Below are 27,102 nucleotides of genomic sequence, written 5' to 3'. Positions count from 1 at the left end.
TTTTTTGAACCTTGTTAAAGTCCTGGTCTTCACAACCTCCCCTGGCATAGGCCCTCCACCTCCACAGGCCTCCTATGCACTGTGTGAAGAAAAACTTCCTTTTGTTAGTTTTAAACCTGCTACCCATTAATTTTGTTTGTTGTCCCCTTAGTTCTTTTGTTATGGGAACAAGTAAATAACTTTTCCTTATTCACTTTTCCCCACCAGTCATGATTTTACAGACCTCTATCATCTCTCCCCATAGTCGCCTTTTCTAAACTGAGAAGTCCCAGTCTTTTTATTCTTTCTTCATCTGGCACTGATTCCAAACCCCTCATCATGTATGTTGCACTTTTCTGAACCTTTTCCAATGCCAGGATGCCTTCGAGACACTGTGACCCTTAACATTTGTCGGTCTGTTTTATAGGTACAGCAAATCCAAAGGTCACATTCAAGATGTCTGAAATAACTGTTGATGCTGACGGGAGAGTAAGTTTTAAGCTCCATTGACTTCCTACATTCATTTTACCTTTATGACTTTTTTTAATTTAATTAGTATCTCATGTCAGAGCAAACAGACCTCCTGATGTACAGGGGCCACACTGGTTGTCTGTGGATCAGTGTTTCAGACAGGATCGGCCCATTGTCGTGTCAGGTACCTGGTGTGTGTGCAGCACAGCACACCTCTTAGCAGTTGTTGCCTCCTGCCCTGCTACCAGGCTGAGAAGCTGTGTTACAGTGTGGTCTATTGCTTCTTTTTGTGTTCCGGCAATCTCGTTAGCTGCAGATGCAGCTTCTTCATGGAGAAGCTTGAACCGCGAAGAGAACTTGCGGTCTATAAATGTGTTGCGGCTCAGGATTTGCTGATGGCCACTACAACTGTCACAGCAGATCTCACAACCCATACCAGCTAGATACAGTAGCTGTCAGTATATTCTTTGGGTCAGGATTTTGCCCATTGGTGGCTAGTAGTTAGGTAGCTCTCACTGGTGCCAACATGAAGTGTAGACAGATGAAAATATCACGAGTCAGGGTTTGTTCTAGGGTAGGTTATCCAACTGTGAAAAATGAGGAAACTGAGGCATGGAAGGGAGAGGTGACTTGCCCAGGGCCACCCAGCAGGCCAGTAGCAGAGCTTGGACTAGAATCCAGGTCTCCTGAGCCTCATTCCAATATGTCCTGTCTGTGCTAGAGGTTTGCAGCCCCTTGTTTATGTCTGGTCATGGATGGCTGTAACAGCTGTCAGTTCCTTATGCTGAAAACGCCTTGCGTTTGCACTGGCTACTTGTGCTATGTCCATTGGAAGGTTTTTAGTCTACGTACGCACGCACACAGTCCCGCTCCCTACATACACTGTATCTTTGTGAGGCTATTGAACTGCTGTCCTCTCCAACAGATTGCTGCTGTCGTGGATAAAGAACTAGTGCAGCCATTTGAGACCCTCTTTGAAGGAGTAGAGTATATCGCGAGAGCTGGCTGGACTCCAGAAGGCAAATAGTGCGTATGTTACACCTGTCTCTGTTACAGGGATTGGGTTGATAAGGTTAGAAACGGACTGTGCTGGGCTGCCTCTTTCCCTCTGGCCCAAGCCTGCTCTTGTTTACGCATCACTCTTCACTGGTTTGAGAGACGGGGACAGGGACATGTCTTCAAAAGCTAATCAGTCTCTGGGACTTATCTGGCCCATCACCATGGCGGCTGAGCACCTCACAGTCTTTCTCTGTATCCAAGTTAGTCTGTATCCACAAAAGCAGCGAGAAGTCCTGTGGCACCTTATAGACTAACGTATTGGAGCCTAAGCTTTCATGGGCAAAGACCCCCTTCATCAGATGCATTCCGTAGTCTTTGGCATGTATCTGTCCTCCCTATCACTGTTCCCTCCTGTTGTTTCCGTCCACGTGTGGAATGTGCACCAATATCAAGGTCGGTTACAGGTGTGTGCTACCAGGAGAAACCAAAAGCCTAGATATAGGCTATGCTGTTAAAAAGGAGCCATCCGTTGCCAGGGATAATTTACTCCAGCCACTACAGGATGGGCAGTTTAGAAGTCATTACTCCAAGAATTACCTTTTAAGCTTGAGAGAAATAAAATTATGAAATGAACAGACCTGTCAAAAAGCTAAAAATAACAGCACTTTGCAAGACTAGAGTTGCAGAGAATATGTGCGCCTGGCTGGAAGTGACAAATAACACAAGGATGTACTGGGACGTTAGTGTGAAGGAGACTCATGTGTGTTTGTGTGTTTGCGCATGCACGTGCACACACTGGCCGCTGGGGAGGTATATGAAAGACTCTATACGCTCTCTTTAAGCAGAGCACCACTCAGTGCAGCAGCTCTGACCTGCTCTTGCACTCTCTTTGCCAAGGCGGGGTATATAGGCAGGCAGGAGGGACTGCCTCATATCAGCTCCCCTGCTCTGCCCAGCAAGCTGGAGGGTCCCAGGAACAGTTGACCAGGAGCTCCGAGGCTGAAGTAGGAGCAAGGGGAGGTCCACCTGAATACATGTCCCCATATGGGCTTGGCTCTGCTGGTTGATTCTTGGGCAGACACACAGGCAAGTTTTTATTTTAATTTTTTTTTTTTTTTTTTGGATCTCTGTGTTATAAAACCATCGTGCCATTTTTGGTACAGCCCCATCAGAGGAAGTAGGTCTGTCCCATGAAGGCTCATCACCTAATAAATTATTTTGTTGGTCTATGAAGTGCTACAGGACTATTTGTTGGTTTTGTCAGCTCAGAGGGGAAGCAGCTTCCAGTCCCCTTGGGAGGCAAGGCAGTGATAATGTCCCCATTTCCAGGTGGGAATTTGGTGTTAGTGACTTGCCCAGGCTCACAGAGGCAGTCTGTGGACGTGGAGAGAATCAAACCTAGTACTCTTACATCCCAGGTTAGCACCTTAACTCCTGGGCCATCATTGCTGACCAAACCCATTAGTCAGAAAACCCACTGTAACATCTAACTACGTTTGCATGAAACTTTTAGCCCTAGAGACACAATGGTGTAATTCTTCTGACTCCTCAGAAGTGTTTCCGGAATGGTACCTATCCCACCACTTGGATAACAGCTGGCAGTCTCTTTTTAATCATCTGTCTGTATTACGTGGAAGAGATACAGGAGCCTGGTTCCTGTGCTTGCTTGGCTCCCCACAGAAATGTTAACAAGGCTTCATGGATAACTATCAACCAGCTCATGGGAACCAGTGGAGAGGACACTGTCCAGTTTTGAGTGGGGTTGAAATCAGGCAAATCTAGTTCTTCCACCCCTACTTAAGTGTCTTCCACCTGGCTCTGAAATTGGTCGTTTTTGATGCCACCAGAATGCCTGGTGTTATGGAGTGTCAAATAAAATTCTCTCACGTGCTTGTACTTAGACAAAAATGCTGCCATAATTAATAATAATCTTTTCTCTGCAATAGTGCCTGGTCCATCTTGCTGGATCGCTCCCAAACGCGTCTGCAGATAGTGTTAATCTCCCCTGCATTATTCATCCCAGTAGAAGACGATGCAATGGAAAGACAGAAGCTAATAGACGCTGTGCCAGACTCCGTCACGCCACTTATTATTTATGAAGAAACCACAGACATATGGATCAATGTAAGAATCTTATTTTTAGCCTCTTCCAACAGTACATGATTCAGGGGGCTGTTTGTCACGCTCTTCATGGTATTGATGGTATTTTCATTATTCTAGTCCCTAGAGGGTGCAATCAGGATAAAGGTCTCTGTTGTGGCAGGTGCTTTGCAGATGTAGGCTACGTCTACACGTGAAGCCAACATCGAAATAGCTTATTGCGATGTAGCAACATCGAAATAGGCTATTTCGATGAGTAACGTCTACACGTCCTCCAGGGCTGGCAACGTCGATGTTCAACTTCGACGTTGCGCGGCACCACATCGAAATAGGTGCTGCGAGGGTACGTCTACACGCCAAAGTAGCACACATTGAAATAAGGGTGCCAGGCACAGCTGCAGACAGGGTCACAGGGCGGACTCAACAGCAAGCCGCTCCCTTAAAGGGCCCCTCCCAGACACAGTTGCACTAAACAACACAAGATACACAGAGCTGACAACTGGTTGCAGACCCTGTGCCTGCAGCATAGATCCCCAGCTGCCGCAGCAGCAGCCAGAAGCCCTGGGCTAAGGGCTGCTGCCCACGGTGACCATAGAGCCCCGCAGGGGCTGGAGAGAGAGCATCTCTCAACCCCCCAGCTGATGGCCGCCATGGAGGACCCAGCAATTTTGACGTTGCGGGACGCGGATCGTCTACACGGTCCCTACTTCGACGTTGAACGTCGAAGTAGGGCGCTATTCCGATCCCCTCATGAGGTTAGCGACTTCGACGTCTCGCCGCCTAACGTCGAAGTTGGTGCCGCTACTTCGAAGTAGCGTGCACGTGTAGACACAGCTGTAGGGTCCTACAGTCCCTGCCTGGAAGAGTTTACAGTGTGTACCAAATAGAAGCCAACCAATAGAACGTTAGGAAAGCAGAGAGGGAGTATGATATCCAAAGTCATGTGGCAGAGTTAGAACTAGAGTCCATCCTGCGCCCGGTCCATTAAACTACACTGCCTCTCAGCGTTGCGTTATATGAGACTCAAGTGCCTTAAAGTCTCTCTGTTGCTTTCATGGCTACCAGATCCCAGCAGATCAGTGGCATTGGTGCACAGCATATTTTCAAGAATTAAGCACAGAAGCAAAGAGCCCACGTAATTCTCCTGATTGCAACAACCTAAAAGAGAATGGTGTCCCTCGGTGTCTGTTGATCACGTTGCCCATGTGCATTAAAATTATTCTCTGTTCCTCACATGCATTAAAATTATATCCTGTTCCTTGCACTCATACCACAGTTTGTAGAACAGTAGTGGGACACTTACGAGGTCTGTGGGCCTCATGCAGTGCATTGGGGTCTGTGTGGGGCCCACGAGACATTTTGTTTACTGCTGCCCATGCACAGGGTTGTCAGATTCTGCTGGTTTCCACCTGCATAGGTTTTTGTTCCTACCAGTATTACTAAAGTGACACGCCCCTAAAGCAAGGGCACTCTGAAGCTGCATACAACACTGCTTGTGAGAGCCATGTGCTCCCTCTGTGTCCAGTCAAGGCACTGCGACTGTTCTAGGTATGCAAGTGCAGTTAGCAGACCTACCCTGTCCCAGGTGATCATCTTGGATAGGACAGTCTTGTGGCCCACTGAGACTGAGCAGGCCCACTCAGTAGCCTGGGCTGTCCCTTGCTGCCACAGAACCTTGCAATGTGAAGTGTACAGGAGATTCCAGCACATTAGTGCAACACCTTAGAAAGGGAGCTGCTTGCGATGCTGCCTCAGCATAGCGCAGAAATGCCATCTCCTTGGTGTGGTCTGCTCACAGTAGGACTTGAAAACATCGCACTGTGTTTTACAGCAGGGATCGTGCTCGCTCACAGAGTGTTGTCATGAATGCTCTGTATATAGATGTGTTCTCTTCGTGGTCATAAAGTGAAACTTCCAACGTATTGAGATAGCGCTCTCTCACTCGCTCAGGACTTTGAGCTGCGCCAGTGGGTGTATCATCTCCTCTCCCCTTCCCCACCAGTGTGCTAATTGTTATCCCACTGTGGTTCATCCAGTTCAGTTAAAACCATGTGTATGCTCTTTCTCTCTATGGACCTAAAGTTATTGTCCCCAGATGGAATGCAGAAGGTGACTACAGCCAGATCACTTTTCAGAGAAGGAACAGACCTTCCCTTCCAGGGTGTGCACTGCACACTTCTGAAATGAAAGGCTGCTGAATATATGGAACGTCTCTGCAGCTAGCTTTCTGTTATAGGCTGCCCGTCTTCCTCTGCAGAACTCAACGGCTGCCCCCAGAGCTGAGCAAGGGACTGTAGGGCAGAAAGAACTTGCTGGAGATTTTTCTCTGGGCTGGCATTAAGAAGCAGAATGGTGACAAGGACAGTAGAAAGTGAGACAGTGAATGAAGTCTGTGGCTAGGCGTGCATGGCCCATGTAGCTAATATACATAGTCATCTACAGCATAATCCACTGCAGGATTATGTGCTCTAGGTGGGTTTTGGAGCCCTTCCATCTCTTCTCCTTAATGAGACCTCTTGAAGAAGTGTGTGGGGATAGGCCCCACCCAGGATCTTTCCCTGTGGGGTGGTCGGTCCCTTGAATGAAGTTGGGTGAATCCCTTCTACAGTATAACATTATCTCCTGTACTTTTCTGTGCCACCTCATTGAGTTGCACAGGGACTCCAGTGTGTCCAAGTCCTATCGATACAGGTTGAACCTCTAATTTGGTGCCCTCCTGACCTGACCAATGCCAGACAAGAGGATTTGCCCAACTATGGGAGGACAGTGTTTTCTAGCAGCGTTACCAAGGCTTCCGGTGCTTATTGGGCTCTTAGAAGACATTTAGGGATAAATTACAGCTAACTAACAGCACAAAACACCTGAGAGCCAGGCCTGGTGTTAATAAACAAACTTTATGGGGCCACGGCAATCTTGGCCACACCCATGATAAGTGGTCACCTGGCTAACTAACATCATGCTGGATTATGGATGTTGCCCAAGGGGAGAGGTCTGGATTAGAGATGTTCAACCTGTAGCCATGAGCAAACTGCTTTGTTTCTGCAGATTCATGATATCTTCCATGTATTCCCTCAAACCCGCCAAGACGAGATAGAGTTTATTTTCGCCTCTGAATGTCAAACAGGGTTCCGGCACCTGTACAGAATCACCTCAGTTTTGAAGGAGAGCAGATACAAGCGATCATGTGGAGGCCTCCCTGCTCCAAGTAAGCAATGCTACTGCCTCTCTGATTGAGGCTTGCTACTGAATATTGTTGAAGTAACTGCAGCCTCCTCCAGAAGGCAGGAGGGATATCTCCCTGCCCCGCTAGTGGAGACTGCTCCCCTCCAGCAGAGCTTTAACGCATGCACGTTGTACTCAGAATAATTCAAAGCTTTTATATAGCACTCATCTCTAACATCAGTGGTATAGGCACTCAGCACATTTCATATGTGCTTGTAACAGGAGGAAGGCTGAATGGCACAGATGAGCCTATATTCTGTTAGTGATGCACTTCAGTTTTAATCATAATTCTTTTTAATTAATAAAAAGGGAGTATTTCGAGAGGCACAAAAGGGAGTGAAGTGCACACATGCTGTCCCTAACTGAGAAATGTGCTTAGCTGACTTCTTTTTTTGGTCAAGGTAAAAGATGGGCCCACTGACATGCTGTCCTGGGCTTGCAGATGAACCAGTCTAGCAGTAGTGTCCAAAGGGGATTTTGCCTTCTGAGAAATAAACTGTGTGAATGTGGCTCTCCAAATAGTCAAGCCGCTTCGGCACACAGGGCTCAGCATGGACTCTCGGTGTGTAACGTAAAAACAGCGGTCTCCGCTCTGCCTCTAGGCATAGATTGCAATATCGAGGTTCGAATGAAAGAACACCCATGGGCCATAGCGCAGAAAAGATGCGCTTTGGGTTTGTGCTGAGAAGTGTTGAGTATCTGATTGGGGCCAAAATTTGGAACATTTGGTGTAAATACAATGAAGTTACTTCCAAGGGTAGCTCAGACTTTGGCCCCACTTAGGTGCACAATACAGTTCTGTGTAGAACCCTTATAGACCTTGCAACGTTGTGTTTTCTTTCCACTGAACTCCCATGTTGCAGTCTGTGGATGCTATTAATCTATTGGCTATGTGAGGACTGCAGCTCAGCCCTGCATAATAAAGAAAAATGTATATACAATAATTATACTGGTTATAGGGTCCCAGTGTCAGGCAGGTTTTTTTTTTTTCCGTCGAAGGCATAATCCCCTTTTGAAATAAAAGTCATTATTCCTAAAGTGGCTAAAAATCTAGTGGCCTTGAGCTGTCTCGCCTGACTCCCTACCCCAACAGTGGTAGATGGCTGATGCTCCCGAGGAAGACAAGATTTCTGTGTAATGTGGAGCTGTGTGTAATATTCTTGGAGAAACTAGAAAACCTGGATGTTTCTGAGTTTCACTCTTGGTTCGATTTTTGAAAAATCTCTTGGCGTTGCAGCTTCACTCAAAATAGAACTTTTTTCTGAGTGAAAGTGAGACAACCTCATCAAAAATAGTGTGGTTTTTTCCAGCAAAATCCCTCTTTTTTTAGCACGTCCTAACCAATTCCATAGATCTGGTTTTGCAAATTTCAGTGCCCTTTTCTGTACTCGTGTGGTGACACAAGGAAACAGTGACGGTTGCAGAAACCAATGGAGAGAAACTGTGGAACTGAGAATTCTTTGACATGTTTCCTAATGTGTCAGCGATCTCTCCTGGGAGCACTGTGGCCAGCTGTGTGACACTGCACTGGAGAGTTGGTGGACGTGTGTGTCTTTCCCAACCCCAGTTTGTGCCAAGGTTAAATCAAGCCAAGTCTGAATGGTGAAGTTCTATTTGCAAGGCTTTGTTGTGATAAAGAGCTGAAAATCTCTTAACTGTATGTGTCTTGTTTGTAGGTGACTTCAAGTGTCCCATCAAAGAGGAGTTAGCAGTTACCAGTGGAGAATGGGAAGTGCTTGGTAGACATGGGTCCAATGTATGTCCCTTTATGTTACTTGTTCTTGAATCTGTGTCTGTGAGATGTCATCAGGCTTATGTGATAGCCTGGGAATAATTAATTAGATTCTAGAGTCCCTCATGGGCCTCTTGGTTATCTTGCTGGATTCCACCACTAGCCTCTTCTGGCTAGAGATGGAGCCAGTCGTGTCTAAGGAGCAGTAAAGGCATGTAGTGATGAGGGTCTAGATAGAATGGTAGAGATACGTGGAGAACACCCCAGTTAGCTGTTATGCAGGCCTAAATGATCATGATCCCTTCTGGCCGTGACACCTGTGAATTTGATCTATGAGCCTAATGCCAGAGCATCTTGCTGAACAGGGAAGAGTCTGGGAACTCTTACTTGGGGAACAACTTCTCCCATGCTGAAGGTTACAGACAGAGCTGCCCTGGGTCCCGGCAATTTAGAAGAGCTCCCTGCTGTCATGGCTGCTACTGTAGCCGCAGCAGCAACTGCAATTGCAAGCCCTTTAAATCACTGTTGGAGCCCCGGGTTGTGTGGTCTTGGGGGTTGCTGAAGGGCTGGCTGGGGGAGTTAGCCCCCAGCCAGCCCCTTCCACCTTCCGATTCCAGGAGTGCCCCGAGCCAGCCACCTTTCCCAGGGGGCCGGCATTTCTGTCCCCAGCCCTGGTCACAAACTTCCCTCTGGAGGATGTGGAGAAAGGTACAGGCTAGACACTCCTGGGGTGGCCCTGCTCATGGTGTCTTGTCCATGCATCCCACCCTTGGTGAGGGGGGAAAGTGCCCGTACTGTAGTTTCTGTGAAGGGCAGGATTGCTGAAAAGGAAAAGCTGCCCGGAATGGCCTCAGTTCTTTCAGCTGTTCAGGCCCATTCTGTGACGTTGCTGTTCACTTTATAACACAAAGTCCTTAATTTCACCCTATAAACAGCTCTCTTGCATCAGACAGTGTGAGTGGAAATCCACATACCGCAAAAATGCATGAGACAGCAGAGCTGCACATGATTTAGTGTACCCTGGAAAGTGAGCCCCCTTCTCGCAGATATGGTATCTCTCCAGAATCCAGGTTCGGGTCAACATTGAGAAACCTACTCAAGCTGTGTTCACTCTGAATTAAACCCACCCCTGTGCAAAGAGTCAGCGTGAGGGCTGTGCTCTATACCGGTCCACCTTTCAGGACTCTGCACCATTCTTGGCCTGCTGAAGCCCAGTGAAAGGTTGTGGGTGTAGGTTAGGTCTTGTGTGGACAATAGGACCCTGCTGAATTAATGGAGGAACCGAGTCTGCAGTCAAGCCACAGCTTGAAGTACAAAAGTGAGGATGGTTGATTGGCTCAACAATTGAGCAAAAGTAGCCTATACTGCTTTACTTTTAATGCTAGTAAAGGTGCTGTTTGTCCTCACCATTCCAGCCCCAAGGCTGTGGTTTCCAGAATGGAGATGAGCAGTACAGAGAGGCACCTCTGGCTAACACTTTCCTTTGGTGTGTGCGCTTCGTTTCTCAGGAGATTGTCTCATAAAGACAGTAACTATGTATGGACCTTGTGGGAGGTGGAAAGGGTGGAGAAATAGCACTGCAAGTAGGTGGAAGGAAAATTTCCAAGCGTCCCATGAATAGTAGAATAGAAGGCTGAAACCCCACCCCCCAGCTGCTATCCGGTATCAAAGGATTTTTGCAGGGGGCTTAACACGCATCCGGGCAACTCTGCTCTCTTTTAAACTTTGGCCTCTTCTTTCTCCTTTTGTGTAAGCCCAGTGTCTGAGTCAGCTCTTGAGGTTTTGCATTGTATTCCTCCTGCTGGGATAAAAGACACACTACCTGACAATCATTTCTTTTTTAAAACATTAACGAATTTGAGTGAGGGATGTGTTTGATTACTCAGCTATGACCATGTTTCTGTTACCTAAAAAATAATAAACCCCAAAAATGAGTACTTTGAAATAAGTTGAGAAGAGTTGAAATAACTTGCAGCAGTTTGTGTAAGGCACGGCAGATCTTGATAACACAACCGTTTCTGTTTGGTGACAGTTATTGCTGCAACTGGCCGCTAAGACACTGAGATAATGACTCATTAAAATAAGCATCTGTATTTTGGGATTGGAGAGTAGCAAACAACATTACAATCTTTTAAAAAGATACAGAAGGATACCTGTGGGTATTACAGACCAGTCAGGTGTACTCGGGCACCAGGGAAATAGGTTAAAATAATTACTAAATAGAACACCTGGGTTAGCCTGAGCAGTGGTCTAGCCAGCTTGACTTCTGTAAAAGAAAACATTTTATAAACTGCTAGTCACGTAGCACCTTAAAGACTAACAATTTTATTTATTAGGTAGTCAGCTTTCATGGGTAAATGTTACCCACAAAAGCTCATTACCTAATAAATAAAATTGTTGGTCTTTAAGGTGCTACGTGACTGTTTTTTGTGATGCTACAAACTTACACAGCTACCCTGCTGAGAATACAAACTTCTAGAATTCTCTGAAAGTGTTAGTAAAATAGTGGGTCAGAGAGAACCACTTGATAGTTCTTAGAATTTTCAAAAGGCCTTTGATAAAGGCTCTTCCAAGAGATTATTAAGGAAGCAAAGCAGTCCTGGTGTTGGAGATGAATTGTCGTGGATCCAAAACTTTTTCCTATTACATAGTCAACAAGTAGGAATGGTCAATTTTACCGTGGCAGAAGGTTTAAAGACGGGTGCCTCTTTGATCTCAGGCTGGTGCTGCTGTTTGTAAAACATATTTCTTAATAATCTGGGTGGGAGTGTGAACTGAGAGTCAGGGAAATTTACAGGTGACTTATTTATTGAGCATAATCAAGACCAGCGAAAACGAGGAAGGCCAGAGGGACCTGAAACACATGTGAAACAGGCAGCTAAGTAGCAAATGAAATTCGGTGTTGACAGATGCAAAGTTGTGTGCATTAAATGGAATAGTTTGAGGTAGTTCTTGCCATTGCTCGGCTCTAAATTAATTGCAGCTACCTGGGGAAATAGGGGCAGAGAGTCTTGGGTGGGGCTAATTCCACGTGTGGCTGGTACAAATTGAGGTTATGGTTGGGTTTTTTGGCAGATTCGTGTGGATGAAACAAAGAAGCTGGTGTATTTTGAAGGCACAAAAGATTCCCCCTTAGAGCATCACCTGTATGTTGTTAGCTACGAGAATCCTGGAGAAGTGAAGCGACTGACGGACCGTAATTACTCTCATGCCTGCTCCATTAGTCAGGTATCTGTATTCCATGGGACTCTCATTTTAGGAAAGGGCTGAACCTCATTGTTTTTGGCACTTCCTGCGCTAGTTGTGTTCAGATGCATTGAAGCTGGCTTCAGCTTTTTAAGATCTGTAATAAAATCTGTGAGGGCATATGTTAGCATCTGTAGAAACCTGACCTCTGCGTGTGCAACCTGGAGAGTGGCATGTATCTGTGCCAACAGACAGATGCAGACTATTGCTGCTGCTAATTTTGCAGGTGCATTTTTCAGAGTCTGGAAGAACACTGAGCTATTAACTCCTTGGTGGCTATACTACGCTGCCTGTAGCCAAGTGTAAAACTACAGCTCCTAAAACTGCCCCCTCTCTCAAAAGAGCTAGAACTCTCAGTGTTTATTTGATTCAAGCTTCTTAAGCTCAAAGAGCAAAGTAAAGAAGCTTTGGGGTCATGTTTTTTCACTGTGTTGTTCAAGAAAATGTTGTCATCTCTGTGTAGGACTGTGACATGTTCATCAGTAAATTCAGTAACCAGAAGAACCCACACTGTGTGTCACTGTACAGGCTGACTGGCTCTGAAGAGGATGTTGCTCATAGAACAAAGGAATTCTGGGCCACGGTTTTAGATTCGGCAGGTAATAACTTTGGCTGTCCTTACAGTTCTGCCTCAAAGACACCCAGTCAAAAGACTCCTAGCCACAAGTTGGTTGTAGTATTAGTATTCCATGTCCTCCTTCATGGGCTTGTGCTGCTGTTACTCGAGTGAGCCATTCCATTGTAGCCTGTGGCAATATGTGACCAGTAAGGATTGCTTGACCAGCCATTGGTCTTGTGCTGAAGTCTGGAAGGGGCAGCAAGCTGCAGTACCCGTGTCTTTTATATATTCGACTGTATTTCTGTGCCTTACCAACAAAACACTGGTCGTTCTGTAAGTACTGCTCCAAACCCATTGGTGTGAGCAGGGCTAATAGGACATTTACACACAAAACTCTTAATGTGAAGGGGTTGTCCCTGCTGGGTACCTTGTGCCTGGCCAAAGGCTGCTTTTTAATCATGTGCTTGACAATCTTCATAAACAAGTAGCACTTAGGCAGTGAGTGAAACGCTACTCTGTTACGCTGCTCTGCCTCCAGGGCCACACTGCGAGAGTAATGGAGTGACTCTTCACACACACGGATATGACAGAGCCCAGTTTGGCTCACCGTGTTGTGCTTTGGTCAGAAGATGATTTCTTTCATTAAGCTGCTGCTTCTGTACCACCTGTGTGTGTGCAGGATGGGGAGTCTCACGCCGTGCCTCGGACACTCCCCACCCAGACCTCCTTATCCAAAGTAACTGTGGGAGACTGGCCTGGGCAGAACAGCACCTGCACTGTGCCGTGGGCAATCTGGCTTAAAATAACTCATTCATAGAGAATCTGGGCTGAAAGCAATTTTTTTTGGTAACAGAGGACATTTTCTGTTTCATCTGAAATATATTTTAGAAGTGGGTGATCCCAGTAATGCCCCGCTCACCCCCGCAAAATAATTGTGCTTATTTTGTTTCTTGCTTGAAGATTTTTAGCTCAGTTAAGGGAGTCTCATCCAGCTGCAGCTTTTCTGCTCGGGGCCCTCAGCTAGCTAGTTTAGAGCTTGAGTGAGCCTACTCGAGTGGTGATGATATTCTGGGAGTGCTGTGTAGACTTAACCTTTGATGATCTACAAGGGTTACAGAGTTCACCCAGTCCTGCTGGGGTTGCAACCTTCGTAGAATACCTCTAGGACCGGATCCCTGACTCAGAACTTCTTCTTTGAATGAGAACCTCACTAGCTGGTAATGGGGCTAATGAAAAACTCACAGATCCAGAGTTCTGGGGTGTTTGGGCAGGTTTGGGCCTGCATCTGTGCTACGTGGTTCAGACACTCCACTGCTAAGTGTGATGGGCCTGCATCAGAGCTACGTGGTTCAGACACTCCACTGCTAAGTGCGATGTGGACAAAATTAAACGCCTTCCCCTCCCTCCTCTAATGCAAGCTCCCTCTACGTTACCTTTTAACGCAGTTCTTAGGAGATGGGGGATCCAGAAGAAGTTGCATTAGAACAATGCCAGAAACACTTGCGTGAGGAGCAAAACTTGAATAGACTCTTCAGTCTGGCAGGCAAAGGTCAGCTGAGATCGAATGGCAGCACGTTGAAGCTAGACAAATCCAGACTAGAAATAAAAAATAGAATTCCCGTGATCACAGTGTGGGTAGTTAATCAGCAGAACAACTTACCAAGAGCTGTGATGAAGTCTTCATAACTGGCCATTTTAAAATCTAAATTAGGTGTTTCTCAAAAGTAGGTGCTCTAGTTCAAAAAGAAATTAATCCAGGGAAATCTTATGGGCAGTGCTAAAGAGAAGGGCAGACTGGTTGATCACAGTGGTACTGTCTGGCTGTGAGACACATGACAACAATCTGGCTGTGAGACACATGACAACAATCCCGCCTCATGCCATAGTGTGGGTAGTTTTGTGAGCTGTGAGACACATGACAACAATCCCGCCTCATGCCATAGTGTGGGTAGTTTTGTGAGCTCTCGTGGTCCAGCAGGGCCTTGTTAAAATTGACCCATTTCTTCTTGCCTGCGTGCAGGTCCTCTTCCCGACTATGTCCCCCCAGAAATCTTCTCCTTTGAGAGCTCCTCAGGCTTCACACTGTATGGAATGATGTACAAACCTCACCACCTACAACCTGGAAAGAAATACCCCACTGTGCTCTTCATATACGGAGGGCCTCAGGTGAGTGCAGTATAATAGGAGCTGAGAAAAATACCTGCTAATTTTTTCTTTCTTGTACTTGCTGTTTCTGAGATGAGGATGGAGGTAGGAGGGCATCTCTCCCGCTTCATCCTCATGTTCTTTTAACTTGTTCTCCAGAGTGATCAGGAAACAGAATTAAAGCTGTATCTGCAGTCTAAGGGCAGCCAACTGAGATTACTCAGGATCAAAAAGCAAAGAATGGGGGAGCCACTCCCCAAAGCTAGTGGTTATTCTAATAAGATTTTCCAAACCAGCACAAAACAGCCTCTGTGATACCTTACTGGTTACCCAGAAGCTAGCAACACAATTTCCTTCAAACAAGCCAGCCTTAGGCCTCCACTGAGCCACTCAAGTCAAACAGAGTTCTACCGATCCCCAAAGAGCAGACACACTGCCCCTTTGGTCAGTGAATACACGCTTTTATAGCCAATTCTCATTAACTAACCTAAAATTTAGTTTAGAAAATGGAAAGAGAGAGTGTCTTGGTTAAAAGATCACCACACAGACAGACGCGAGTACAGTTCTGAGACCGGATTCAGAGTCGAGATGTGAGCTTTGCAGCTGCAAAGAGTTCTTACAGAATTTTTCCATGGGTTATTGTCCAGTGTCCGTATTTAGAGTGGGATCCAGATGGGACTGGAGATCTCACATCTCAGGGCTTTAAGCTTACCTTGATTAAAGCATCAAGCAGATCTGAGATGAAAAGGATCACACCCTAACATTCTTCTATATAGATCCTGGCTACTCTTCCAAGTTCAGAGTCTTTAGGTAAACAGTAGACAATCCCGAAGACTTCCAAATTGACTTCTTTTCCAAGCATCACAGGTAATCAGTTAAACAGATTAACTGAAGATAATTGCTTTCTACCATTTACAGATGATTTGCCATACACTTCAGAGAGAAGAATACAATATAGTTTGGTTACGCTGTTAACCTCTGACGGTATATAAGTAAACACACAAAACCACGAACATCATCTTACCAGTATGTCCCCAAAGGTTGAAGTTGTGTCATTTTTCCTGCAAGATGTATAACTCTTTTTGGTCATAGGTCCCAGAAGCACTTTCTGTAACTTCATTTTACTGGTGTGTGATAAATGCGCAGCATCTTTCAGGAAGCAAGGTTGGGGAGATAAATCTAACATGCGACAACAGCCTTGCAAAATCACTGGGAGGTTTTACCATCCCAGGTACAAAGGACTCGTCTGGGTGCTGGAAAACCCAATATTTCACATACCTGGGAGCAGGGAACTCTGGATGAGAGGGCCAAGTACAATTTCAGAGAGTGAACCACAACTCTCCAGTGCTGCAGGGGGTCAGCAACCTTGCCAAGGAGGAGAGCTGAAATTTGACCTTTTGACCTCTAGGTATGGCCTGAGCGCTGGTGATACTTTTTAAAGTCACTAATACTCCTACTTACAACAAGTTCATTAATAAATAAATGGAGATGTAGAGTTTTACCCTTTAGGTGGTTGGTAGCATTAGCTGGTCTTTTGTTAATCCACAGGCAGCCTGGCTTTGAGCAAGCTCCCGCCTGCATGGGAGTTGGGGGGTGGGTCTGAACTGCCATCCTCTGTGCCAATGAAATTTGGCTCACGTGCTGGAGGTTGCTGACCCCTGCTGTAGAGGAAGTTGGTACACGGGTTAAGTGGGGAGAACCACTTGGGCCCTTCCTGCAAAGGGGGATTCAGTACCCTACACACATGCACAATGAGATGTGCGAAGACAGGAGGCCTGGCTTTGTGGCAGCACCCGCAGTGAGCGGGTGAGTTCTGTCTGTCGGTAACTTGAGCTGGGATATCATCAATACCCCAAATCTGTTTGAGACGAGTAGTCAGTTTGGTGGCTTGTTGCCCCTGCGCACATTCCCAGTGCTCTGTCTGATGTGGCTCTGTTCATATTTCCAGTTGTCTTTTTCCAGGTGCAGCTGGTGAACAATCGGTTTAAAGGAGTCAAGTATTTCCGCTTGAACACGCTGGCCTCACTGGGTTACGTCGTTGTCGTCATTGACAACAGGGGGTCCTGCCACCGAGGGCTTAAGTTTGAAGGCACCTTTAAACACAAAATGGTAAGTGGTGGGAGCATTCCAACGTAGCTCTGAGCAATCAAGCAGCCTGCTCCTTGGGAATCAAGGCAGGGAGCGAGTTTTGTGGGGTCATCCGACAGAAGGTTTAAGTGCTGGCTTGCCTGAGTGCTCTGAGAGTGATTCCAGGGCTGCTTACACAAAACAGTAGACCATTCCACTGCCTGGGCTTGTGAGAGGTTTGATACCTCTAGCTGGTATGGCATTGTGGAGGAAAACAGATAGCGAGGGAGGATAAGAAATAGAAGGGATATAACTGCGTCTGCTGCAGGGTATAAGCCAACCTCTGACTGGTTGAGTGAGTCACTAACTTTCTATGGTGGAGTTTCAGAACCTGCGCCTGGTGGACACTCCCAGGTGGGATCCATTCAGACAGATGGCAGTGGGAGTATGGAAATTCCTGGGGTCCTGTTTTAGAGGAAGCCTGCTTAGCCCCAACCTGTGGGTGGGCAGCCATCTTTGTGTGGCTTTGCAAGGGATGACGTGCATGTGTTTCTTTTTTTCTGGGGAGGGGGCATTTTACCAGTTTGTGCAGAGACAAAATTTGGCCCTAGATCTCGTAAAAGAATTCATCTCCTCGGTTAAGAAAGTCCCCTTTACCGAAACGAGACTACCACAGACCAAAACACCCCTCCTACAAACATTGCCTATGAGGAAGCTGAGCAGGGTGGAAGTAATGTGTACTTACCTGTCCCTACTATGTGAGCGTGCGAAGCACAGGGCCATCCTTCTGTGTTTGTACAGCACAAGGGGGGCTCGATCCTGGAGTGGGATGTTTAGGTGGTACTATAGTAGAAATCATAAACCATAATATGCAACACAGATTGTTTTCGATAGTCTGTCTTTTGTCAAGAAATAACAAAAAATAATCTTTATCTACCAGGGTCAAATAGAAATTGATGACCAAGTAGAAGGGCTGCAGTATTTGGCATCCCAGTATGACTTCATTGATTTAGACCGAGTTGGCATTCATGGCTGGTCCTACGGAGGATACCTGTCTCTTATGGCATTAATGCAGAGGTCAGATCTCTTCCGGGTACGTTAATGCATCCTGGGTTTGTTTATGTGGCACAGGAAAGATGTTTCTTAGTCAAACTGTAGACGTGTGTTTGTAGATACAAAGACATTTGAACTGTACATAGTGCCAGGCAGTGCATAGTAGTGTGTCTTTTATTTCACCCCAAGATACAAATAGCAGAGGAGAATAGAATACAACAAAGTACATTTCTACCTGGTGTGTGCTTGGAAATATTTAAATTCAAACTTTTTGTACTTGTATATTTTTTCATTTAGATAATATTCACTTTGTTCTAAATTTCTTTTACATTCAAGTTACCTTGTGTTTAATCTGTGTTTCAGGACATATTGCAATAAACAGATATGACTCTGTGTGACCTTGAGTAAGTCATTTTGTGTCACTGGGAATGGTATATTCCTACACCGTAACGTATTGTGAATATCAGGTAGCATTTGAAAAGCAGTTAAGTTTTGTCTGTACATCGATTTTTGTCTCCATATAATGGTTACGGCGTAATTTTCAAACAGATAATTATACCAGTATATCTCCTAATATGAACCCAGTTATATTTGTATAGCCACTTATCCTCCTTTCCATACAGGTTTAGCTATGCTAATGTGAAGCATCTGTGTAGTGGTAAAAGCATGTCCACACTAGGGACATTATACACCTCATACTGGTAGTGTTAAAAGAGGGTTCTTTGTCTAGAGGAGGCTTTAGGCGGTCTTAGATGAAAGGCGCTAAAGAGATGCAAAATACAATTATTGTTTATTTTCTTCTCAAACTAACAGCATGAATTTTGTTCTTTGTGGCTCTTCTTCACTGCAGTGTGTAAAGCAGGCCTGAAAGATGTTTTAAAATGCTTGCTTTTTAAAAAATATCTGCAATGTCAATCTCTATCCCTGGCTTTGTTGGTGCTCTTCTCTGGAGCACCCTGAGATGTGCCAAGGTAGCTACCTCAGCCCTTATCTGAAGAGCCTTGGGTTGTCCAATCCCAAAGAGCTTTCTCTTCCAGATATCTTTCTGGCATTTGGTGGACAGAGATATTGCAGACAAAAAACAGCTTTTATTCATCTCAGTAACAACTGCTTCCCCTCTCACTTGGGTTTTGTTCTTTGGTGCAGTTCCCTCATTCATCCAAAGGGCTTTTGAGTATGAACAGGGTCTGCATTTCAAATACAAGTCCTTTTCTCCCATGGGAGGGTTTTGCTGATACGGTCATTCCATTATAGCTATACTGGCAAAACCTTCTAATGTGGATGCAGTTATACAGGTATAAAAGTGCATTTCCAGGTACAAATTATGCTGGTTTGGGGAGCTGGTATAAGCACAGTGAAAGATCAGCTCCCCCAACTGAAATAACTATGATCATAAAACTTGTACGTGAAGACCAAGCTAGAGAGAGGCATTTGATGCCTGAGCCTTAGCTGCTATAAATGGTTGTAAAGCCCGGGATTTCAATGGAGCTGTAGTGATTTATACAAGCGGAGGTGCTGGCCAGCTGGCCCTGTGTGCATGAGAGGGAGGAGGAGAGATGCTCCGCTGCACTCCTTTTTGCCAGTCACTTAGGTTTGGAAAGGTGCTTTGTTGCTCTCTGTTGGTTAATTACCATTGTTTCTTGTCTTTGATTGGTTGCCTTATTGACAGTGTCTTTTTGAGCAAGCTTTACCATTGCCGTGGTTTCTTTTCGGAGTTCGGGATAAACGTCTGTGGCTGCCGAGTGGCTCCGTTGGACGTTGTCAGTAAGGCGCACTGCCTGTGTCCCTTTCATTTTTCATGCTGATGATCCTCTTGGTGCTTCCAGGTTGCCATTGCTGGTGCGCCAGTCACCCTGTGGATATTCTACGACACGGGCTACACAGAGCGTTACATGGGACACCCTGATCACAATGAGCAGGGGTATTATCTAGGATCAGTGGCCATGCAAGCAGAGAAGTTTCCTTCAGAGTAAGTACAGTTCCCTCTCCTCCATGCCCCTCACTGGTGACATTCAGTCCTACATCCACATTTTTATCTCCTGATTCTTGGCAATTAAATGCTGAGACCGTAAATGTCAGTATTAAAGCAGCACTTAATAAACTTGAATGAACATTTGCATAATTATGGTCTTGCGAAGTAATCCCTTTTATGCTGGCTGTAATTAAAGAATATCTCTTATGCATAAAGAAATGGCACACGGAGCTTCAATTATGTAATTAACCCTTAGTCTGAGCTCCAGTGAACTAGGCAAAAAGTTATATTTGATTAAAATGCTTTATCTTAGTTGTAAGAGCATATCTCTGTGAGCGTGTTTAGAATGCAAAGATATTTCATATGTCTTGCTAAAGAATTAGTGTCTAGTGGCTACTTAAGCACATAGAAACCAATTTTAGCATCCCATTTCCAAATTGTTTTGGGGGAGATGAAAGTAAGTGTGCGAGTATAAAGGCTGGTCATGATTTGTATTGTCAAAAAACTCCCAGGGAAGGAAAGCATGGCATTGGACGCCAGTGATATTCATGCCTGAGAAGAGTCTGCAAAATTGAACTACTAGATTTGCAGTACAGTAAACCCCCGACAAGCGCAGATTCAATTTGCTCTTAATTAGCATTAATGCGAGTTAAGTACAAATTGAAAGGCATGCAGCTCCCCACTCCAGGCCCCAGCTCCTCCCAGCTGGGGGAAACGGGAGAAGCCACACCACTGTGGCTGTCTGCGTGCCAGGCAGCTGCTGCATGCGTCTTCTCCCCTGGCTCCCTGGCCCCTGACTTGTGCGAAATTAGAGTTATAGGAGGATGCGCAGGAGCGCAACCTTTGCATAACTTGCATAACATACTGTACCTAAACTAAAAGAGTGAGTTAAAATTCCAGGAAACAATGTCAATGTTTCTCTTGTGCCTTTCTCAGACCACACCGCTTGCTGCTGCTACATGGTTTCTTGGATGAGAATGTTCACTTTGCACACACAAGTATATTGCTGAGTTTTTTAGTGAGGGCTGGAAAACCATATGATTTACAGGTAAGGGGCTTCTAATATATGAGAACCCGGTTACAAAAATGATACAGCTCTGCTTGGGTTTGTGTTGGGGCTGAGGAAATCCAGACTGTGAACACACTGAGTGTATTTGATGTGCTGTTGATAATAAACATCCACTGACAATACTGGGGGGTTAAGAGACTATTTGAAAAACTGAGTGTTTTTCCCAGATCCAGATCAAAATTTATGGTCGAGTGGACAGTGACATGTGTTACACTCAATTTAACCATTTGGACCTGTCCGCGTTTACACTTGCTTTGGATTTGGAAGAGGAAAGAAGTAGTCATAGATTTCTTCCCACCAAGTTCTGTGCTAAAGATACGTAAGAACAATGTAAAAGGGAAGTTTCTCCTTTGAGTGCTGGGATTTGGAGGTTTCAGTCCCTGTACCAAGAAGATGATCAAGGATTTTTCCTAGCCAGCCTGCTGTCCTGCTTCTGGTGATGGCTGTCTGAACACAAAGATGGCAGCCACCTGCTTCTAGCTCTTTCCTCTCAGGGGTAATTTCAGTGGATATTTTTAGTGTACCAAAAATCTCCAGGTCACATTGATCCAGCATGTTAGAGACAAATGGTTTCCCTGTTAGTTGTGTTCTCCAGAACCTGGAGTGCATGCACCCTTCCTTTTTGTATTGTTACATTTGTCCTGTGGGGATGCGGAGGCCAAGATGCAGGAAGGATTAGGAACCCCTTCTTCTCTGATCCCTCCCTGGCAATTTGCCCATCATTGACCTGTGCCAGGTTGCTGGTGTCAGTGCTGCTGTGCACATATGTGTTCCTGACTCTTTATTTTGTGTGTTAGATCTACCCTCAGGAGAGACACAGTATAAGGGTCCCTGAATCTGGAGAGCATTATGAACTCCATCTGCTGCATTATCTGCAAGAGAATCTTGGCTCTCATCTTGCTGCACTGAAGGCAATGTGATTGGCGACCTCTGTGGAACTCTGATAACACTAGCTGCTTAACCAAATGAGGAAATTGATCGTTAGAGAAAATAGGACATAATATTGCATTTTGGTGCCTGCCATGTATGCTCGCACACACAAACACACACACACTCTCTCTCTCTCCCTCTCTTTTTTTTTTTTTTTTTTTTTTTTTTTTTAAAAGTAACCTAGGTGCCATACAATGAAACTACAGTACAAAGGCCTAATAATTTTGAAATGGAAATAAAATCAAATATCTGTGGCACACAGTGGTTCCCTGCGTATGCTTTGGGAAGAAGCTGAAAATTCAGTAACACATTTCCACAACACCATATCTTCACCATCTGAAGACATTGAGCTGTGTGACTCTAACTGTCATGGGGGTTTTTTATGGCGTGTTTCTGAGTTTCTTACAACAAGGTAATATTGGATGATTTGCTCACATCATGGCAAAAATCTGTCTGGATGGTTACAACTTTGTTAGCATTTAATGATGTAATGTAATAGTTTATGCTACATGCAAGGAGTGTCTGGCTCATTTGGAATTAGTTGCACATTAGACACATTTACATAGCCAGATGTTGAGGATAATTATTTTTAAATGAAACATTTTTAGCTGCTCCTGAAGAAGTTTATAATTTGGTTTTAACTCTGATCTGGCCATTTTTTTTCAGTGAGCTCATCTCTGTGTAATGTAAATGTTGCTGTTTTTTTCTTTTGTGGTGTGATAAAGTGGTTGTACCTGATTTCACATGGGGACATGAAATGTATTTTACAATAACGTGGACAGAGTTAGCCTTGTATACTGAAAAGCAAACTAGTTTTAAGTCAAGCAACTGAAACTTTGTATATGTCTTCTATTTTAAAAATTACAGCATATTCCCACGAACTTCCTCCCAATGTGCATTTTACAACTATTTTCAAAATATTTTCTAATCTCCAAAAGTAGATGTCTAAATATTCACCCAGTAAGATTTTAAAATTCCAACCTCAGCCAAGTCCAAGTGTCCATTGGGGAATTGGTGGCCTGTCAACACTACATTGAAGCACTGCAAATTGTTTTATTAAGTTTTTTTAGTTTTCATTATTGTAGCTTTATTCTTAGATCAGTGTTGAGAAAGTTTATTGGCCTAGGCATCATCACCCTAAGATCATCTCTAGCACATGGTGTGGCTTGGTTATCTGCTGTCCTCTGGGAAAAACACCTGTCTGTTGCTTAAGGCAGTGCTGCCAGAAGCTAGCAGCCTGCAATATAAAATCATATCAAAGCATCATTTTCTTTAGTAGTGTGGTTTTTCCTGTGATGTGCACCTGGCTGAAAAACATTAAGTGTTTGAAACTACTCTTAACTTTCAAAATGTTGTTTAAAATAGAATACCAAGTAAAATTTTTACTTTTAAACCAGAACATTCTGCTTGAGTATCTGTGTTAGCATCTCATAATTTTCAGATACTTTCTTCTAAAAAGTCAAGAGCTTTTTCCTTTCTGTTTCAATACTACAGAGAGGGAAGCAGAAGCTTGAGTCTTTTTTCATCTTTTGAAATCTTGATACCCGGTGGCTTGTGTTCACAGTTGAAATACCCCAAATATTGTAGGAGTGTGCTTTAGACATTCATACACCTATGAAAGTGATCATCAGATCCTAGAACTTTAACTTTTAGAACAAGAGGACCTGACCTTGATGGTAGTGACACTCGTATTAATTGGGAAGTCAGCAGAATTGGATTATAAAATCAGTGTAAGGCAGGCCTGTTGATTTATGCTAAAGGTTTTCAAAGCAAACATGCTTCCTATAAACCATTTTTTTCCAGTTCATGCACAATTGTTCTGAATTGAACAAATGATCTTTAAAGTTCTGTAATTTATGCTATCATGTGGAAAATAGGTTTATAGGTAATGATTTTGGGAGGACCGGGGGAAATATAAGGAGCCCAATACCTGCACTGGCTTCTCTGTACCAACAATAGCTAATTATTGTAACTAAAGTGAATTCACTTCTAAAAAAGCTGGAGTTTTCAGCAGTTGTGTGGCTTGTGCTGTGGTTCATTATTTACCAGCAAGCTGGTACATTGATAAGATGAAAGAATAAATAATGCAACAGTTAATATAAAAACTACACATTTGTTACTGTAGTATGCCACCTGGATCTTCATGTATTTATCCTGTAGTATAGATACATATACCAATGGGTGGCTCTACACAGCAAAAGAGAACAGAGCAGCAAGTCTAACAGCCCAGGTGAACTGACTCAGGCTTACACTGCAGGCTGAAAGTAGCAGATTGAACATTCAAGCTTTGTACTCTGAGACTCACACAGAGGGGTCTTTTGTTTCTGTGTTGACGTAACCTGTATCTGTCCTTACACACGTGTATATATATATAGAATAATTCGTGAATGTTATCACATTTGCAAGGTTGTTTATATTTTGTTCAATGTTAAATTAACTGTTATTTGAGGGTGTATTTTTGTTCCTTTTCCAGAAATTATCTCACCTATATATGATTCTCACATGAAAATTAGTTCTTTTGTACAAAATGGCCTCTATGGAATGGTGCTAACAGCAAAAGAATAATTAAATGCAGTTGTGGTAATCAAGTCTAGATTTTGGTTTAGCATGGAACATGATAAAATTGCTTGCGTGTAACTTTTAAATAATGCATCTCTTTATTTTAACTATATCATATATATATTGGAAAGCTATTAAAGTATGAAGTATGATATGTACTCTGTTTTGCAACATACATTATGTATTCCTTTCCTACAAAAAAAAATTCCCTTTACAGCTATCAAGCACTTTAAAACTATTTTTTTTTTCTTTGTAACAAAGCTGGAAGGATTTACTGTCAGTAATTCATAGTTCTGTACAAAGGATGCTTGCCATATTTATTGTTAATGAAAGGCATATCCCATAGGGTCTGATCCTGCTCCTTTTGAAGTTAATGACCAAACTCCTGTTGATTTCAGAGGGGCATGATCAAGCCCACAAGGAAAGGGGAATGACTTAGTATTTCACAAAGTGTAAGTACATCAGTAACTCTTAAACCTGGAGATACTGCTCACTAGGTAAGAATGTTGTATCCTGATTGGTCTTGGTGAAACAAGCCACTCTGCACAGCTAAGATCAGCAGTTCTGCACCTGTTGCCAGCTATAAGCCAGTCTCCTACACTACGATAACTGTCTGGTGTACTTTGTATGATGGCAGTGTTACTGCAGCATTTTGAACCACTGAAGCTGCCTAGTTCAAAGTCTCTGTTTTGGGGAGGTGACCTGTTCACCCAAGTAGAGTTGCCCATGATGTTTTACATTTGGTTTTATTTTAAATTATTTTTGTTTGTGAACTTATTTTAGAAATTACAAAGGTGTAATATTACTTCAAATTTTAAGCAGGACTAGTGACTTCCTTAGGCAGGAAGTGTGAGAACAGATTATTCTACAGAGGGCAGCAGTCACCGCCTTGCCTCGAGAAGGAAATCCCTAACAGTGGATATCTGAGGATATGTCTACACAGGGATAAAAATCCACAGCTGGCCTGGGTCAGCTGACGCAGGCTCATAGGGCTTGGGCTCTGTGGCTGAAAAACTGCCGTGTTAGCTGTTCAGGGTCAAGGATCCCAGAACTTGGGCTCCATCATGAACCCAAATGTCTCCACCATTTTTTAGCAATTTGAGCTTGAATTCAACCCAGGTCAGCCACAGGTTCTTACTTCATGTGGACATACCTCTTGAGTCCAGTAGAGTTACTCCCAGCAGTAACCACTACACCTAGTGGTATATGTTAGTGAGATTGGGCCCCAAGCGCATGTTGAATGTAAATCTCTTCCCTATAGTTGCAGGTGTGTCTCTGTTTCACTACCCAATCCTGTGACTAATCAAGTTACACATTTAACTTTGGCTGAAAAATGATGCAGCATGTGTTGAAGGCTGGCTTTTGAAGACTGTTGGTGGGGAGGCCAATGTACATATATTTTCTTTTCTGTCTGTTTTTATGGTTTGGAATTCTGTTCTGTTTGCTCCACTAGGGACGTGTCCTGTGGTTTAATGTTATGAGATGTCTTCCATTACTTAAGGAAATCTTCCTTTTAAGAACACAAGAGAAGGCAGGGAAAGTTTTAGATTGGGACAAATAATTTGCATTTTTTTAATATTTCCAAATACAACGTTTGTATTAATATATAACTATTTACCTAGAGAGGTACTTCATTTTGATATATTTTGTTTAGTACCAAATATTAATTAAAGAAACCATTCTGATTAGCATGTGATGTTTTGAAAATCAATTAACTTAGTTATACTAAAATGGAAAATGTATTGCCCATTAATGGGAGCATTTGGGAATAGTGTTATCAAAGACTTGCCAGATGGACTTGACACATTGAAGGTTTAACCCTTTAGAACTCCATGTGGCGCGTTGCATCTAGCAAAGAATTCAGGAGTGATATTAGCTAACAAAATAAGGTCCTGACACTTAATCTGTAATAGTAAAAAAAAATTGTTTCTTCGTGATCTGCGTGTTCCATGAGTAGAGCAGTATGGTTTGCTGCTAGCATGACACGGAAGATTGAGAAGGCCATAATAATGTGAGAAGTGGGGAGGGGAGGAAAAAAGAATCAGCCACTTTAGAATGCTGCCTTGAATGCCTGTTTACTTGAGTACCAGACCCCTGTAAATACAAGTACTGTATCTTTGGAGGTGATTTGGGCCACCTTTCTGAAAGGACGGATCTTATGGCTTTTACTTGGATGTTCTGCACAGATGTTTAACTTTAGGACATGAAGTGCCTGCTGTTTAAGCGTTGACTTGTTATAAAAAATTGCATGTCTCACACCAGTAGTTTTGTGGGTCTCTCTCCATTTCTAGCTACAAGGCTTTTAATCATGTAAAGTGGAAACATTAGTTTTGCTGTGTTTTATTACAAATCCTTTTTGTTGCAATAAAGATGCTGCTAAATAAATTGAACTAAATGTTTTTTCCTGTTTTAACTGTCTTTTTTCCTTGATTTAGTGAAGTTTGTGTAAGAGAATAATTAAATCTGCCCTCCCCCACTCTGATTCCACCCAGGAGGCTGGCAGTGATGGAGAGTATGTGAGTGCATTAAATACTAGTGATTTTCTTATTTTCATCTGTGACTGGCTAAATCAGTGTAAATAGGAGAATTGGCATGTGATTAGACTAACTACGAAGTGTTTTCTGTTGGAACAAAAAGGGAATGGGTTCAGCTGTCCTGTATCAATGAATGCTGTGCAGTTAACCTCCCTTGTTAACCACCAGTTGGTGCTGCAGCACAGGATAAGATGCATCATTAGTCATGTTAAACACAATGCATCAAATCCACACCTCCTTGTCAACTAGCACAATACCATTGCCTCCACAACACAATCCTAATTTACAGGACGTGGCCCAATATGGTCAGTGAAAGCCAACAGATTTGGTGGAGCCTGATTCTGGTCTTGCATGCATAACTAGAAGTGACTGCATCCTGCAGAATCAGATCGACAGGCATCACACCCAGTGGTTATAATTTCCATGCCTATTACCCTAGGTGCCTGCCTGTCTGGGGTTTGAATC

The 27,102-nt window shown here is 43.9% G+C and overlaps 1 protein-coding gene across 4 annotated transcripts in view; it reads left to right on the top strand.

Moving 5' to 3' along the window:
- The window catches only part of DPP8 (dipeptidyl peptidase 8), a 58,154-nt gene extending 31,652 nt beyond the window's left edge, over positions 1–26,502 (top strand). For 3 of the 4 annotated variants that reach the window (XM_075006419.1, XM_075006421.1, XM_075006420.1), the window contains 13 exons: positions 407–468; positions 1,376–1,476; positions 3,396–3,573; positions 6,595–6,754; positions 8,448–8,527; positions 11,579–11,731; positions 12,213–12,348; positions 14,329–14,474; positions 16,416–16,562; positions 17,461–17,613; positions 19,400–19,542; positions 20,482–20,593; positions 21,412–26,502. In XM_075006419.1, the coding sequence (XP_074862520.1) occupies positions 407–468; positions 1,376–1,476; positions 3,396–3,573; positions 6,595–6,754; positions 8,448–8,527; positions 11,579–11,731; positions 12,213–12,348; positions 14,329–14,474; positions 16,416–16,562; positions 17,461–17,613; positions 19,400–19,542; positions 20,482–20,593; positions 21,412–21,534 (1,694 nt within the window). In that variant the 3' untranslated portion in view covers positions 21,535–26,502. Of the gene's footprint in view, positions 1–406; positions 469–1,375; positions 1,477–3,395; positions 3,574–6,594; positions 6,755–8,447; positions 8,528–11,578; positions 11,732–12,212; positions 12,349–14,328; positions 14,475–16,415; positions 16,563–17,460; positions 17,614–19,399; positions 19,543–20,481; positions 20,594–21,411 lie in introns of those variants that run through there. The other variant, XM_075006422.1, reaches the window with a different exon arrangement.
- Positions 26,503–27,102: the final 600 nt, after the last annotated feature.

This window comes from Carettochelys insculpta, chromosome 12 (genome assembly GCF_033958435.1).
Source record: "Carettochelys insculpta isolate YL-2023 chromosome 12, ASM3395843v1, whole genome shotgun sequence".
NCBI classification, from domain to species: domain Eukaryota; kingdom Metazoa; phylum Chordata; order Testudines; family Carettochelyidae; genus Carettochelys; species Carettochelys insculpta.
Note: the sequence above shows the minus strand (reverse complement) of the source record. Positions and strands in the feature narration are given on the sequence as shown.